This window comes from Oncorhynchus keta, chromosome 1, assembly GCF_023373465.1.
Source record: "Oncorhynchus keta strain PuntledgeMale-10-30-2019 chromosome 1, Oket_V2, whole genome shotgun sequence".
Lineage (NCBI taxonomy): Eukaryota > Metazoa > Chordata > Actinopteri > Salmoniformes > Salmonidae > Oncorhynchus > Oncorhynchus keta.
Window position 1 is genome coordinate 25,429,816 of NC_068421.1, and position 17,705 is coordinate 25,447,520.

The 17,705-nt window shown below is 41.8% G+C and overlaps 2 protein-coding genes across 2 annotated transcripts; one reads left to right on the forward strand and one right to left on the reverse strand.

Annotated features, from left to right (window-relative positions):
* Positions 1-5,697: 5,697 nt before the first annotated feature.
* LOC118402474 (high mobility group nucleosome-binding domain-containing protein 3-like) lies at positions 5,698-9,009 on the reverse strand. The gene is made up of 6 exons (XM_035800730.2): positions 8,811-9,009; positions 7,459-7,482; positions 7,343-7,372; positions 7,185-7,223; positions 6,938-7,069; positions 5,698-6,724 (listed from the first exon to the last, which is right to left on the reverse strand). Exons 1-6 carry the CDS (start codon positions 8,826-8,828, stop codon positions 6,665-6,667), a joined length of 303 nt encoding a protein of 100 aa, XP_035656623.1. The 5' UTR covers positions 8,829-9,009; the 3' UTR covers positions 5,698-6,664.
* Positions 9,010-9,435: 426 nt separating this feature from the next.
* On the forward strand, positions 9,436-17,241 carry LOC118402403 (guided entry of tail-anchored proteins factor 1-like). Its single transcript, XM_035800618.2, has 5 exons — positions 9,436-9,603; positions 11,313-11,478; positions 16,030-16,097; positions 16,251-16,365; positions 16,667-17,241. The coding sequence occupies exons 1-5, from the start codon at positions 9,514-9,516 to the stop codon at positions 16,738-16,740; spliced, it is 513 nt and encodes a 170-aa protein (XP_035656511.1). The 5' UTR covers positions 9,436-9,513; the 3' UTR covers positions 16,741-17,241.
* Positions 17,242-17,705: the final 464 nt, after the last annotated feature.

Sequence of the window (17,705 nt, forward strand, 5' to 3'; positions counted from 1 at the left end):
GACAAGTCCAACAACACAGGGCGCAGACAGTAAAAGTGACTACCCAAGACACAGGGTGCCAAGTCCAGAAAATACACACCTATACCTAAAACGCACACACTGTAACATAAAGACAATCCCGCACAAAACAAGGGCTGGTACACATACTTTAAATAAGGTAGCTCATTAAGCACATACAGAACACAGGTGAAACTAATAAGACAAAACAACCAGACAAATGAAAAAGGGATCAGTGGCGGCTAGTAAGCCGGTGACGACCACCGCCGAGTGTAACGGGTGTGAAACGGCTAGCTTAGTTAGCGGTAGTGCGCGCTAAATAGCGTTTCAATCGGTGACGTCACTTGCTCTTGTGGAGCGATGGGTAACGATGCTTCGTCGGTGTCAGTTGTTGATGTGTGCAGAGGGTCTCTGGTTCACGCCCGGGTATGGGCGAGGGGACGGTCTAAAGTTATACTGTTACACGAGCACCGCCAGTGGAAGTCGTGACAGCCATTTTCCCTTTGTGCTTTGTGGGATCTTGATTTTGTATAGTTACTGTTTAGCGTGCAGAATGTTACAGTCATTTATAGTTAGTTGTTTTTTGGGTGTTCATCAAATAAAGAAAGATGTATATCATCAAATAAAGAAAGACGTGTTGTGCCAGCTCTACGCTCCAGACCTCCAGTGCGCCTCCACCGCCCAGTATAACCTGCACCGGCCATAACTACTGTGTCTCTAGCGTGCCTCCACAGTCCAGTATGTCCTGTGCCTCCTCACCACACTCAAATCAAATGTATTTATATAATTTATTTATATAGCCCTTCGTACATCAGCTGATATCTCAAAGTGCTGTACAGAAACCCAGCCTAAAACAGCAAGCAATGCAGGTGTAGAAGCACGGTGGCTGGGTGTTAATGTAATTTCATAATTGCAATATGTTTTCATTAATTGAATTAACTTAGTCTATTTTATGAGAATATGTAAGATTCTTATTTGCATTAAATAGACAGAGACCAGTCTTATCAAAATTAGATAATAGTATTTATTCTCGGAGCGCGCTCCAATTTAACCATGAACAACAGTTTATATACAAAATATGATGTCATAGGTTATAAAATGTTCTTCCTCCTATCAACCAGGACCCAACAAAAGTTTAAAGTTTATTCCCACCCCTTCACTCTCTCACTCCAGACACACAGTTAAATCAAGATAAAACTTCTGAAGTTTTCATCCATCACCATACAGCATACAGTTCCAGCTAATGGAAAACCTAAGAAAACACACACTGCCTTATCTAAACATCCCAGAGTTAAGTTGAGTCGATTCAACCATAAGTTAATGACCCTTTCTGCTTACTTAAAACCCACAATTCCAGTCTTCTCCAACCTGGCTGGAATGGTATTTATTTTGTTTAATTACCCCGTCTCATGCTCCACAATCCCTCCCTTATGAATTAATATTATTAATCAACTATAATAAAACAGAGTATAAGTTTCATTAGTTATAGTTCTATTTAAAATGTAGATATTGTTTAGTCATTATTCATAAAATTCCTAACACTGGGAAAAATTCCCCAGAAAGGCCAAAACCTAGGAAGAAACCTAGAGAGGAACCAGGCTATGAGGGGTGGCCAGTCCTCTTCTGGCTGTGCCAGGTGGAGATTATAACAGAACATGGCCAAGATGTTCAAATGTTCATAAATGACCAGCATGGTCAAATAATAACAATCACATTAGTTGTCGAGGGTGCAGCAAGTCAGCACCTCAGGAGTAAATGTCAGTTGGCTTTTCATAGCCGATCATTAGGAGTATCGCTACCGCTCCTGCTGTCTCTAGAGAGTTGAAAACAGCAGGTCTGGGACAGGTTCACGTCGGGTGAACAGGTCAGGGTTCCATAGCCGCAGGCAGAACAGTTGAAACTGGAGCAGCAGCACAGCCAGGTGGACTGGGGACAGCAAGGAGTCATCATGCCAGGTAGTCCTGAGGCATGGTCCTATAGCTCAGGTCCTCCGAGAGAGAGAAAGAAAGAGAGAATTAGAGAGAGCATACTTAAATTCACACAGGACACCAGATAAGACAGGATAAGTACTCCAGATATAACAAACTGACCCTAGCCCCCCAACACATCAACTAATGTACTGCAGCCTAAATACTGGAGGCTGAGACAGGAGGGGTCAGGAGAAACTGTGGCCCCATCCGATGATACCCCCGGACAGGGCCAAACAGGAAGGATATAACCCCACCCACTTTTCCAAAGCACAGCCCCCACACCACTAGAGGGATATCTTCAACCACCAACTTACCATCCTGAGACAAGGCCGAGTATAGCCCACAAAGATCTCCGCCACGGCACAACCAAAGGGGGGGCGTCAACCCAGACAGGAAGATCACGTCAGTGACTCAACCCACTCAGGTGACGCACCCCTCCTAGGGATTGCATGAAAGAGCACCAGTAAGCCAGTGACTCATTCCCTGTAATAGGGTTAGAGGCAGAGAATCCCAGTGGAGAGGGGGGAACCGGCCAGGCAGAGACAGCAAGGACAGTTCGTTGCTCCAGAGCCTTTCCGTTCACCTTCACACTCCTGGGCCAGACTACACTCAATCATATGACCCACTGAAGAGATGAGTCTTCAGTAAAGACTTAAAGGTTGAGACCGAGTCTGCGTCTCTCACATGGGTAGGCAGACCATCCCATAAAAATGGAGCTCTATAGGAGAAAGCCCTGCCTCCAGCTGTTTGCTTAGAAATTCTAGGGACAATTAGGAGGCCTGCATCTTGTGACCGTAGCGTACGTATAGGTATGTAAGGCAGGACCAAATCAGAAAGATAGGTAGAAACAAGCCCATGTAATGCTTTGTAGGTTAGCAGTAAAACCTTGAAATCAGCCCTTGCCTTAACAGGAAGCCAGTGTAGGGAGGCTAGCACTGGAGTAATATGATCAACATTTTTGGTTCTAGTCAGGATTCTAGCAGCCGTCTTTAGCACTGAAGTTTATTTAGTGCTTTATCCAGGTAGCCGGAAAGCAAAGCATTGCGGTCGTCTAATCTAGAAGTAACAAAAGCATGGATACATTTTTCTGCATCATCTTTGGACAGAAAGTTTCAGATTTTTGCAATGTTACGTAGATTGAAAAAAGCTGTCCTTGAAACAGTCTTGATATGTTCGTCAAAAGAGAGATTATTAAGGTCCAGAGTAATGCCGAGGTCCTTCACAGTTTTACAGTGGGGCAAAAAAGTATTTAGTCAACCACCAATTGTGCAAGTTCTCCCACTTAAAAAGATGAGAGAGGCCTGTAATTGTCATCATAGGTACACTTCAACTATGACAGACAAAATGAGAAAAACAAATCCAGAAAATCAAGATTGGGAGAATGTCATATGGTCAGATCAAACCAAAATATAACATTTTGGTAAAAACTCAACTCGTCGTGTTTGGAGGACAAAGAATGCTGAGTTGCATCCAAAGAACACCATACCTACTGTGAAGCATGGGGGTGGAAACATCATGCTTTGGGGCTGTTTTTCTGCAAAGGGACCAGGACGGCTGATCCATGTAAAAGAAAGAATGAATGGGGCCATGTATCATGAGATTTTGAGTGAAAACCTCCTTCCATCAGCAAGGGCATTGAAGATGAAACGTAGCTGGGTCTTTCAGCATGACAATGATCCCAAACACACCTCCCGGGCAACGAAGGAGTGGCTTCGTAAGAAGCATTTCACGGTCCAGGAGTGGCCTAGCCAGTCTCCAGATCTCAACCCCATAGAAAATCTTTGGAGAGAGTTGAAAGTCCGTGTTGCCCAGCAACAGCCCAAAAACATCACTGCTCTAGAGGAGATCTGCATGGAGGAATGGGCCAAAATACCAGCAACAGTGTGTGAAAACATTGTGAAGACTTACAGAAAATGTTTGACCTCTCATTGCCAATAAAGGGTATATAACAAAGTATTGAGATAAACTTTTGTTATTGACCAAATACTTATTTTCCACCATAATTTGTAAATAAATTAATTAAAAATCCTACAATGTGATTTTCTGGATTCTTTTCTCATTTTGTCTGTCATAGTTGAAGTGTACCTATGATGAAAATTACAGCCCTCTCTCATCTTTTTAAGTGGGAGAACATGCACAATTGGTGGCTGACTAAATACTTTCTTGTCCCACTGTATTTGAGACCACTTCACAGAGACAAGGTAAGATCTAAACCAGGCCAGAACTTTTCCGTGTAGACCAATTTGGGTTTCCAAAATTCGCCCTGAAGTGCGTGTCATCAGCCCGGTGCCACCTGTACCGGTCCCACGCATCAGGCCTCCAGTGCGCCTCCACAGTCCGGAGCTTCCAGCGACAGGTCCCAGTCCAGAGCTTCCGGCGACGTTTCACAGTCCGGAACCTCCGACAACGGTCGGCGGTCCGGAACCTCCGACGACAGTCGTCGGCGGTCCGGAGCCTCTGGCGACGGTCGGCGGTCTGGAGCATCTGGCGATGGTCGGCGGTCTGGAGCCTCTGTCGGCGGTCCGGAGCCTCCTGCAGCGACCCGCGGCCCGGTTCCTCCGGCGACGACCCACGGTCCGGTTCCTCCGGCGACGACCCGTGGTCCGGTACTCCCGGCGACGTGTCCACTAGCGGAGTGGGTACTTCGCCCCGCACCGGAGCCGCCCCCGACGGTAGATACCCATTCGGACCATCCCCTATTGAGTCAGGTTTTGCGGCCGGAGTCCGCACCTTTGGGGGGGGTACTGTCACACTCTAACCAGAAAGCTTTTATTCTCTATGTTGGTTAGGTCGGGGTGTGATATTTAGGTGAATTATATTTCTATGTTGGCCTGGTATGGTTCCCAATCAGAGGCAGCTGTTTATCGTTGTCTCTGATTGGGGATCATATTTAGGTAGCCATTTCCCATTGTGCTTTGTGGGATCTTGTCTATGTATAGTTGCCTGTGAGCATTATAGTAGCTTCACGTTTCGTTTGTTTGTTTTGTTGTCTAAAGTTTTCTATTCCAAAATAAAGGATTGAAACATACCACGCTGCATCTTGGTCCACTCCTTTTGACGATCGTGTCATAAGGTTAGTTAAAATGCAAAAATCCTCCCCGATGCTATTCAAATATGAAAGTTGAGGTCAGTTATTAGCGGCATCCCTTCAAGACACGACCCATTCTAGGCTATGTATTTACGGTACAACAAATGTCATTTGTGTTATTAAAAAAAGTCATATTGAAAAAAGAATGACATATGCAACAGATATGAAAGTTTCATAAGTAGGTATAACTGAGTAGTTACAACTGTTATTAATAGGTAGCTAATTGGTTGAAATAGTTAATTAACTAGATTCAGCTAATTTTTTTTACATTTTTTTTTTTTCCTGAGCGGATGATGGGGACCGGAACATAAATAATGTGCACTCTAGAAATTTACACAAGAAGCCCAACGGATCATTGTGGGCTATGAGAATTTATTTCGAAAACTTGGGGGCGGGGATAAAATCAATAACGGGACTAATTCGGGCCACAAGTTCACAATCCTTGAAATATTGTGATTGTCATGCAGCTACTTGTCGAATAGCCTGAGGTGGTGTATGGCTACACTGGCCTAATAGAATTAGACATATGCTCAATATCTGGCAAGCACCAAAAAACAATCACACATTTTCAATCAATATGGTATAAGAGATATTACAGAGTATTTAATCAATGCATACATAGTAAGTGTCTGAATCAGAATATCACACGTATACAGGTTTTATTTCACTTGTGATCAATAAGAGAACAGAGAAAACAGAAATTACAACCATTTAATTCAATTGGCACGCTTATATCAATCATAACACAGATACAGCTACAAAAAAAGGAGAAATACTGTACATAAAATCCTAAAACCACATGTAAATCTTGCTACAGCTGCTATGTTCACTTGAAAGATTAAGTGAAATTACAGTCATGTTTATCAGTATCCCCAAAAGGATAAGCAACAACCAGTATGTTTAACACTGTAATGCATTTCATGTTACTAGCTTGGCTAAAAACACAAGAACCATCCCCATTCCCATTCCTCACAACGTACCATTACATACTGCATAGAAATTATGAAAAAAACCTTAGTTTTGCAGCAGCTATATCAAATGTTATTGCAATGCCATCACCGAACAGAGTCAAACAACATAATGCACAGGCCTGATGAAAAATCCAGTACATGTACTAGGGAGGATGATGATGAATCATAACTGTGGATTCATAAAACAGTTCATATTCATAGAGCACAGCTTAAACAGTCACCACATTCCTACCCATTATAAACAAAAATGAAACAAGTATTATTGTGTATAACCCCCTCCCAACCCTTCCCCATACAATACAGGTGAAATAAACTGTCCCTCATAAAGCCTATGGAATGTTAGTGTCAGACAAGCTCTCCCAGTTGAATAACAAATTCCTGATATTGACATGATTGCATGTCATTGCTGCAAACCTGCCCCCCTCCCTCTGACAACTGCCCCAGACTACAAAAGAAAAGGGAAACACACAATGACCATAACTTTTCTTCCAGAGGTGTAAAAAAGGGGGGGATAAGTGTTTCTACAATCTTACTACTACACAACCTGCCTTTTCTTAAGAAAATAGTTGATAAAAATATTCCTCTGCATTGTACAAGAAAGGAGGTACGGGGGGAGCACTGGCAAAAGTGTAAGCTTATTATTCTGCCTCATCCTCCTCTTTCTCAGGCTCATCTGCATCAGCCTCTTCTGCTGCCTCCTGGAGGATGAAAAAAAATTAGTCTCATATTATAGGATAGTTATTTTAGGTCTTGTTGGTTACACAATATTTTTGTGTGTGGGGGACAAACAGCTGTCAATGACAATTATAATAGTTGGCCTGTTTGTAATACCTAATACTCATGATTTTGAATGCTGTATATATCAGTGCCATGGCATATCATATAATTTAAACTAAACCAACAAGTCTTGCCTCCTCATCTTTGGTCTCTCCGTTTTCTGCCGGTGCTGTTTTTTCCTCAGGAGCTTCTTTCTTCTCCTCAGACTTGACCTTCTCTACTACCTCCTTTACTTTTTTGGGTTTGGCTGCTGCCTTGACTGGTGTCTACAAAAAACAGACAAACATGAGATACATGTCAATGTAAAAATGCACAGTACGCATAATAATTGGGTGTTTTTTGGTTTTAGCAAAAGCTGACAACTACAACGTTTGTTTTTACCTTTGTCTTAGGCTCTGGTTTAGCCGGAGTAGTGGGTTTCTGCAAAATAATTCATATTTGATAATTAGTCCAATTACAAATAGACAATAGCATCTATTAACCGTATAGATCATAAATAGGCTACACAACATAAATATTATGATATATAGTCAACTTACTGATGACAACCTCGTGGATCGCCTTTTTGGCTGGTGAGAAAAACAAAAAGGTTATCAGTTATTGCAGAAAAAGTATTTATTTATAATGAACAAATATAACAGCATGAAATACTAACCTCGACTTCAGTGTCATTACTTGCCTGTGGGGGTGGGGAGAGAGAGAAAATAAAATGTTAGCAAAAACCAAGAACAACAATCCCACATTTCATGGATCGGGAGCTGCCGTGGGAGTGTAATGCTTGGGGGGGAGGGGGGACTCACATGCTGTACCCCCGCCGCTCCACCCCCAAATTAGCGAGGATTATGTAATCCGAAACTGGGTGGGGGAGGGTAGGCTAACATATTTACATTACTATGCCATTTGACTTTTCCCATTGTCATGATGCAAAAACAGAGCCTTTGTGGTACCAGTTACCGGGAGAGCGACAAGTAAAAACAGTATGTTATGGTCAGGCTTTAGTAGCCTGTAAACATAAAGGCCAAATAGCAGCCCCTTCAATCCACCAGCAACACACGGAGGCATCCATCCACCCGCCATGTCAACCAGTCTACTGTATGTCCCCGCCATTAGTAATATATATAATTCCCTGAACCACCCCTATACGATCCCGTATGCGCTTTCGTGCATGTCCAGAGAAATTCGTTAGGGAAGCAAAGACAGGAAATACGCACGAACAAATAGCAAAACATTTTTTTTATTGCCGTGACTACCTATAATTCAGGTGGTCTTTTTCTTAAAATAAAATTACATGACCCCATTTAAGTGAAACATAACGATGAGTTGTCGATGCCTTTCGTATTTGCAAGGGCTGCCATGACACTCCAAAGACTGTACCTTTCCATGCCATAGGGTGTCGCGCATTACACTACGCTTTACTGCACACAGGACACAAAGTGATAATATAGGATGCCACAAGCGTCTGTTTTTTTAGGATTAAAACGGGGCTATTAAAAATATTGAAATACAAACGTGAACGTACTATGTTGGCGATTTAAAGCACTTACAATATTCACAAAATATCCTATAATTCATGCACGCATTTCTGCAATGGCAACATGTAGCTTACTTACATCGCTGGTGGGTTACACCCCTTTGTCTGATCTCATTGCTGAGAAGGCTTTTAAGCTACTTTACATTAATGAAATACCCAATATATGCGTCAAATTAAATTAGATGAGTACGTTACTTATATAAAAAGCACAAACTGTGATAGTGTATTATGTACGGATTATTAACAGGAGAAAGTGAGATCGAATGGAAAATGCTACCACACTAAGTAAAAAGGCGCCACTTCCATATCAACAAGACAGACACACAAAGACACATTCAGACTTTAGAGCAAAAGTGTTACATTGTATCAAGCATATTTTAGCGTACATGCAATTGTTGCAGGTATTTATAAAACACTTCATGTGTTAAATTGTATTGTAAAATAAGGTTTAAATTAAGGCACACAATCCAACTTACTTTGCTTCTTTTCGGCATGGCTGCTTTACTTGTATTGTCTAGATAACAAATTTGCCTTCTCAGTTACTGAAAATTCAGTGCAGGGTTCTGAAAGTGTTCGATGTAACTCAGTCAGTACCTTCAGAACACACTGTAACTAACATAAATGTTCCATCAGTAGGCCTACGTACAGAAACGAGCTGAAACCGGATTGGATCCCCCTCTCTATATTATATTCCTTATCCTACCAACCTGACGGCCAACGCATTCTCCGCCCCTTGTTGCCATTGATTGGCTTTAAGGTCCAGGCAACATATTTTTAAACCATAGCAAGTTACCTGTGTGGGTATGTCTGTATGCCAATCAGTCGTTCCAACTTTCGATTTTTATTAAAGGGGTGGGAATAGCTCGATTCAAAATTGTGTTATTTTCGTTGATATTATATTAGAATAATGTATACATACTGTAAATGACCCTTATAGAATTGTCAATATTTTTTATTGAATAAAGTAATTTTCTACATTTAGCCTACGTGGATAATTCATTTATATATTACATCTTCTTATGCATATATTTAGCACATTCTCATAATGATTTGAAGTTAATAAAATATGTTGTATTTGAATAAATAAGAGTTTCTAATGTGAAAATCAGCCCGTGGTTCAGACTGGATGTGTCTTCCATTTATGATAAGCGCAGCAGCAACAAAGGTTGATAAGAAGAAATGGCTGACGGCTGCGCTTGGTTCCTGGTGCTGGGATCTGTCTTTTTGTGCAATCTCTTCAAAATACTGTTGCCGACCATTTCCTCTTTCGTAAGTAGGGGTTATTTAGGCATTGGTCGTGCGAGAAATGCAGGGTTGGCTTGTAAATCATTTAATGTTTTGGCAGATTTGCCCAGGTTAAATTAGCTAGCTTGCTATTTCACCTCTCGCGCCCCTCAAACAACGAAGCTAACCAACCATTCCGTCCTTTTGGCAAATTGTTACATTGGATCATGGAAGGTGTGTTAGGCTGATAATATTGCCGGGTAGATCATGCCGTGTAGTTATCTATTGGCTACAGATTCAAATAGCAACCATAACATGTCAATACATCTGAGGTATTATGGTATTTCTAGCCTATAGGCATAGAACATGGTTTGTTATAAACTGGGTGGGTCGAGCCCTGAATGCTGATTGGCTGAAAGCCATGCTATATAAGACCATTGGGATGACAAAACATTTATTTTTACTGTTCTAATTAATTTTGTAACCAGTTTATAATAGCAATAAAGCACCTGTGGGGTTTGTGGTATATGACGCATATACCATGGCTAAAAGCTGTATCCAGGCACTCCACATTGCATCGTGCTTAAGAACAGCTCGTAGATGTGATGTTTTGGCCATATACCACACCTCCTTGTGACTTATTAAGCAATATACTCCTAAACCATGTGTTGCATGTTCTCATGCAATAAACCACAAATGGCCCGTGGCCAATGGCCAAGGCAATTTCATGACAAAGAAAATAGACTTTTAAATGAATAAAACATTTGGTATCCTACATGTGAATGCAATTCATGAACGTCATTGACTATCAGACAACACATTTAACAGGATGACGTACAGTGTTTATCGGACATAATACAACTTTCCAATACTTTTGCACTTTTGTTGCAGTAACATACTGGTAACTGGCTCTCAAACTCTAGGTGGCATTCTGCCTTCTTCCTACAGTTTTCAGCCATTAGCTTCGTTCACGACTACCTCATGTGAACTACAATCCTGAAGCTGTGTTTTATTGTTTAGGAACATCAATAATCATCACTTGCGATTCGGCTTTCGAAACATATGGCCCTTATCTTTCACCAGGGAGAAAGAATGTTGCAAATAAAAAATCTACACTCACTGTAGCAGTTTTGCATCGATCCATACAGCTATGGGGGCCTCCATCAGAAGAAACTACACTTCCGCCACACTTCCCGAGTTACACTTACACACAGGTGTTCGGAGCATGCTAATTACCACTGGTGGCCGCCTCTTGGCTGCCATAAACAAGCGCTGTAATATGGAGATATGGCCGCATGGGAACACTAACCCTAAACCTATCAAGGTGTGTTTAAATTGACCTTTATTTGTCGCTGATATAAAATATAAAGTCCTTTCTTATGCTCCCAAAACCCTACGTCAAGCGATGCGTGTTAATGTTCAGATTGAGCGTCGGGGCTCTTAACAAAGTTCCACTGTATAGAAGACGCCTTCGTCCAATGAATTATGTGTAATGAAACTGAGTCATCATCAAGGGAAAACTGGTAACCACCCCAAAGTTATCTCCTATCAGAAAACAGACTAAACCTGTAGTGTATTAGCCCTGCTGCAGCAGATGATGCTTTTATTCCTTACGTATTTTGTAATTTCCCATTGAAAATGACAAAAAAAGACATGGAATAATAGTACCATCTGTTGGCAGTAGGCCTAGTAGTGTGTGTTTGCTATGTTCTAGCAAAATATAAAATGAAATGTTTGTCTGTTGGGATGTGAAGCTGTCGAAGGTCCTTCAGAACGATGTTGAGCAGGAGAGGGATATGAGGGCTGAGATCCAGGAGATGAAGAAGGAGCACAACTCCGTTAGCATGATGGATGAGTTTGCCAGATACGCCAGACTAGAGCGCAAAATCAACAAGATGACTGACAAGCTGAAGACACATGGTAAGAGAGACACACAATTTAAAGTTGGTTTAGGTGGTCGGTGTGGAAGAGGGCGTGGCAATGGGTGTGGTCGGGCCAGTTGGCTCTGCTGAATTTCTCTACACCCCTATCTTGGCCATGTAGAGACATTTCCTGCAGTTCTACACATTTTCTCCATGGAGCGGAGATACATTTTTGCAGTTTTAAAGTTAATTTCATGCAATTCCACATTCTGCAATAGAGCTAAGAGAATTGTTTTAAAGCTTATTTCTTGCAATTCGTCATTGCTAATACTGCTAAATTCATTGCTTTTGGAATTTTCAGTTCTCCCTGATATTCTAGCTTTTATAAAGGTTATTTAATTAAAAAAGATATGTCTTCAACATTTTCTACATACTTTATAGCTGGTTTTAGTTGTTTTAAGTTTACACTGAAAGGGTTTTTCCACCCCAAAAATGTATTGTATTATTATAATTGTTTAAATTTAACACTGTTTGGAATTAGGTGGCCTGAAAAAATGCTTAGGCTGCCCACCCAGAGATTGCAATGGGAGAAAAATCCCTTATAGTGAGTAGGGTTGCACATTTTGGGGAATATTCAGAGGTGGAAACTTTCCATGGGTATATATGGAAATGAATGGAAATATATGCAAATGAATATAATTTAAATGTAGATGTTTTTTGCATTGGATATATTTACCATATCATATGGAGACAGAAACATAAACATTTGACCTTATCATAAGTAGACATAATTGCAAATTATGACATCCTTCCAATAGAAATAACAAACTATTTAGTTACAAATTGAACTTTAATTAAATGAGTTGACTCTTCACATGGGATGATTTCACTGAACAACAAAAGAAATGGAATATTGAATGATCCCCAATGATCCATCGCATCACCCAAAAACGTTTTCAACATACATCTGTAAAATGATAACCAAAGCTTTAGCTTCTAGACTCTTCTTCTCAGGCTTCCATGTCTTCTCCCTGGACCTCCTTAATGTCCACCTCTTGAACATCAGACTCTGAGGCCTCATCTTCACTGTCACTTTCCAACCTTGTTGAGGATGGCTCGTTGTCAGGCTCAAAAAGCCTCAAATTTTACAGAATGGCCACCAATTTTTCAACCCTTGTATTGGTCAGCCTGTTGAATGCTTTGGTGTGTGTGTTCTCAAACAAGGCCCAGTTGCGCTCTGAGGTGGCTGATGTTGGTGGGATTTGAAGGATAATGGAGGCAACAAGGGAACGCTGAGGTGACTGATGAGATATGTTGGCACGACTGCCATATTGCATCTCCATCCCAAAGCCCTTGCTTGGAAGTGTACTTTGCCAAACTGTCAAAAACCTTGCCCTCATCCAGGCCAAGGTGGTGAGACACGGTAGTGATGACACCATAGGCCTGGTTGATCTCTGCATCAGACAGGATGCTCTTGCCAGCATGCTTGGTGTCCAACATGTACGCTGCAGCGTGAATGGGCTTCAGGCAGAGGTCTTCACGCTTTTTTATGTATTTCAGGACTGCAGTTTCCTCTGCATGGAGCAACAGTGAAATGGGCAGGGCAGTACAGATTTCTTATCTTACATCTGCAAGCAGAGTCAACATCAGACAGGATGGCATTGGCTCCCTCAATCCGTGCAATGGCTACAGGTTTCAGGAGTTTCAGGCTGTTTACCACTCTCTCCCAAAATACATAATCTAGGAGGATCCTCTTGATGGGGCTGTCCATATCGGCAGACTGTGATATGGCAATTTATTGGAGAGACTCCTTCCCCTCCAGGAGACTGTCAAACACGATGACAACACCACCCCAACTGGTGTTGCTGGGCAGCTTCAACGTGGTGTTCTTATTCTTCTCAATTTGCTTGGTGAGGTAGATTGCTGCTATAACTTGATGACCCTTCACATAGCTAAACATTTCCTTGGCTCTCTTGTAGAGTGTATCCATTGTTTTCAGTGTCAAGATGTCCTTGAGGAGCAGATTAAATTCATGAGCAGCACAGCCAATGGGTGTGATGTGAGAGTAGGACCTCCACTTTAGACCAAGCAGCCTTCATGTTCGCTGCATTGTCTGTCACCAGTGCAAATGCCTTCTGTGGTCCAAGGTCATTGATGACTGCCTTCAGATCACCTGCAATGTAGAGACCGGTGTGTCTGTCCCTGTCACACCCTGATTAGTTTCACCTGTCCTTGTTATTGTCTCCACCCTATCCAGGTGTCACTTGTTATCACTGGTGTATATATCCCTGTGTTTCCTGTCTGTCTGTGCCAGTTTGTTTTGTATGTTTCAAGTCAACCAGTGTGTTTTTCCTGTGCGCCTGCCTTTTCTATTCTCTTTTACTAGTCCTCCTGGTTTTGACCCTTTCCTGTTTTCTGGACGTTACCTGCCTGCTTGACAATTTTGCCTGCCCTGACCTTGAGCTTGCCTGCCACACTGTACCTCCTGGACTCTGAATTGGTTTTGACTTTTTGCCTGTCCACGACCATTCTCTTGCCTACCTACCCCTTTTGGATATCAAATATCAAAGACTTGTGCCTTTTATAGTACGAACTGGCCATGACAGACCCAGCAGACTTGGACCAGCTCCGCCATGCTATCTCCTTGCAGGGAGCCACCATTGGGCGGCATGAGGATCTAATGCTGGACCTTTTGGAAGGGCTTCGTTCCGTGACAGAATGTCACGACCAAGGGTTCAAGGCTATCATGGTGCGAATCAGTGAGTTAGCTCTTATAGGCAACCTGCCACCTCAGACCTCCCAACCACCCAGTAACCTGTCTACTATCAGTGGTGGGTTTGTACAGCCTACCCCGGCTCCCCGAGAACCCCCGCTTACCACCTCCGGAGTGATATTCTGGGGATCCTGGAACCTGCCGGGGTTATCTTTCTCAATGCTCCCTTATTTTTTTTATTTTTTTTTGGGGGGGGGGATATCTCCGTACAGTCAAGTGCCTTAACTCCAGGCAGGCTGGGTGGGCTCTCTTGTTTACTGGATTCAACTTCACCGTTTCCTACTGCCCAGGGTCCAAAAATGGTACGCCTGACGCTCTCTCCCGCCTATACAGTTCCTCTGCCACACCCTCGGTCTCCGAAACCATTATCCCTACCTCATGCCTTGCAGCCACAGTTGGTTGGGGTATTGAGACAGCAAGTAATGTAGATGCAGATGCTATAGCTCCCACATTTACCTTCTATTTAATATATGATAAGGGGCAAAAAGGCGGGAAACCAAATGATCCATACCTCTAGGTTTTTCAAACTGCTCTCTGCTGCCTATAGGGGACTTGCATGTTAATGCACCATGTGTGGGAGGTGGGGTTTAGATAACAGACTGAGTGTGTACTGGGGGACCTGTTGTTGCAGTTGCTGCCTGTTGCTCTCCTTCATGTCCAGGCCATAGCTCTGAACTATACAGAGGCAGGAAGCATAGTATAGAGTTCCATTCCGACTGTCATACAGACACACACTCCATTGACTATCAGACAACAACCATATGTCTCCAACAGCCATTTGACGAGTTAGTGTCATATGAATGACAGCCTTTGCATTACACTATGGCGCCTGCCCTGTAACTGTAAGGGCTATGACCGAGCCAACAAGGAAATACTATACTCAGATGGATTTTATTTTTTTGTTAGGAAAAACTATTATGGACAAATTCTCAGGAATGAGAATGGTTTGTTTGGAAAACATTCCTCACTGGCTTTTGTTACACAATTTTTTTTGTTTTCTACAGGGGCAAATACAGGTTGTGACAAAAACCCAAAGGCTATTTTTGGGGGTTTTGTTTGAAGAGATCTAGTTTTGAATTTGTCAAAATGACCAAAAAAGTCCACACGTTCACTCTTTACCACATTGTTCAAATGAGTCACAACGCAGGTGACCTTGATATATGGTGTTTTATATGTTGTCTCAGTTCAGGGCCACTGCCTATCAACCAACATACCTTCATGTTCAAATCCTGTTGTTCAATGACAGGAATATTTCACTATTTTGGAATCAAAAGTATTTTCACATTGAAATGCACCACATGTATTTCTCCAGTCATACCCGAGTGGCGCAGCGGTCTAAGACACTGCATCTCAGTGCTAGAGGCGTCACTATAGAGCCTGGTTCAATTCCAGGCTGTATCACAACTGGCTGTGATTGGGAGTTCCATAGGGTGGCGCACAATTGGTCCAACGCCGCCTGGGTAAGGGTTTGGCCCGGGGTAGGCTGTCATTGTAAATAAGAAGTTGTTCTTAAATGACTTGCCTAGTTAAATAAAGATATACTTTTAAAAATTTAAATGCACTGTATACACTGGTCACACATCAGTCTTATTTGTCCCTGCCAACCCCTCCCTTACGCCATACCATAAAAAGCAGGTTCTATTCCAATGCATGTTGAGTAGTATACACTGAAATTAATTAAGAACACACAAAAGGCAAGTGTTATTATATCTGCCAAAATTCCTAACATTTAATGTATGTCTGTAGGCATTTTAGTGGATATTTAGAGAATGGATGCCAATAATTTATTTCGATGGTTCCTGTGCAGATTGGTCATTTAGTTTTTTCTTCTTACAGTCAAGTCAAGAACTGCTCAACAAGCCAAAATGAAATGGATGGTGAATATTGGTTTTTATATCCTGCAGGTAAGTTAAACATTTAAGTGAGAAATATGTCCTATATTCTTTAATAGGTACAAAATTCACATACCTTTTTTTAAATGTCAGTTGTCACCACCAGAAGACATGCACAAGTAATTCTGATACACTGAATCAGGCTGTTTTCTCTTGTCTCTCTAGGCTGCTCTGATGATCTCACTGATTTGGAAGTATTATGCTGACCCAGTGACTGTTGTACCCAGTAAGTGGATTGCCCCCCTGGAGCAGATGGTGGCTTTCCCATCTAGAGTAGCAGGTAAATTGTGTGATTTCAACACCTGAGAATTGAGGCCCACACTCGCTTTCAAAGTGGGTCAATTCATTGTAATCAAGTTTAATGTGTAAAATACTTAATTATAGACGACTACTGAATGTCCCTTTTATTCGGTCTCTTTAAATACTGAAGATAGAATCACATGACCCTTTTCCATCTTAACATGGAATTCAAAACTCTGTCTCCAAATTCAACTTTATTTTATTTTGAAAACTGTCATCAAATACTGCTAACCGACAACTCTGACGAAACCTATTTGAAACCAGTCTTTTTATCCTTTCAGGTGGTGTTGGAATCACATGCTGGCTGGTGGTGTGCAACAAAGTGGTGTCTATTGGTCTACATGCTGTTAGCTAAGGAATGGTATCTTCTCATGTCTTATTTATTCCCTAAATGTTCTGAGAATGAAGTCAGGCAGTGTTACTCAGCGCTTTGATATTAAAGTTTAAACCGGTACTGTTGGTAAGCACCTTTTTACAAAGCACCCCATATTCAAACGTTGCCTTACATTGCCAGTGTTATTGCACATATTTGACGGTCCCTCATGTTGGCTTTGGAATTGTATGTTTTTCACAGGTTGCTACTCTGCGAAATGATTGTAAGAGCATGTTTTAATGAGCATGTATTTAAATCTCATTCCAACTTATTGAGATGAGTTGAGCAAGAAGTGTTAAAATTGTTTAATTGTTATGTCATTTTGTTAATTTGTTATTCATGTTAATTGTAGGCCTGGTATGTGGCAACATTTTCAATTTGCTGAACTAATATCACAAAGTTTACTGTTTGGGTTTTGGAAGTGTTGAAGTATGCATAAGAAAATATGCGTACTTCAACACAATAAAGAATTTGAAATCTGAAGGCCTAAAAGTGTTGGTTGTTCTTAGCATCTTGGTTAGCATCTCTGGCCTGCTCGCCTCCCTACCACTGAGGAAGTACAGTTCCCGCTCAGCCCAGTCAAAACTGTTCGCTGCTCTGGCCCCCCAATGGTGGAACAAACTCCCTCACGACGCCAGGACAGCGGAGTCAATCACCACCTTCCGGAGACACCTGAAACCCCACCTCTTTAAGGAATACCTAGGATAGGATAAGTAATCCTTCTCACCCCCTTTAAGATTTAGATGCACTATTGTAAAGTGACTGTTCCACTGGATGTCATAAGGTGAATGCACCAATTTGTAAGTCGCTCTGGATAAGAGCGTCTGCTAAATGACTTAAATGTAATGTAAATGGTTATTTTACAGAAGCTGTTACAAAATTGTACAATGTACCATTGTGGCATAGGGATGGTCTTCATTGAATGTTGCTTTCATTACAATCTGATT

Coding starts and splice junctions, on each gene's coding strand:
- LOC118402474 (XM_035800730.2), bottom strand. Junction 7,070..7,184: donor AACCAGAGCCTAAGACAAAG/GTAAAAACAAAC, acceptor TGTTTTTTGTAG/ACACCAGTCAAGGCAGCAGC. Junction 6,725..6,937: donor GAGAGACCAAAGATGAGGAG/GCAAGACTTGTT, acceptor TTCATCCTCCAG/GAGGCAGCAGAAGAGGCTGA.
- LOC118402403 (XM_035800618.2), top strand. CDS start 9,514: ATGGCTGACGGCTGCGCTTGGTTCCTGGTGCTGGGATCTGTCTTTTTG. Junction 9,604..11,312: donor TGCCGACCATTTCCTCTTTC/GTAAGTAGGGGT, acceptor TGGGATGTGAAG/CTGTCGAAGGTCCTTCAGAA. Junction 16,098..16,250: donor TTGGTTTTTATATCCTGCAG/GTAAGTTAAACA, acceptor TTGTCTCTCTAG/GCTGCTCTGATGATCTCACT.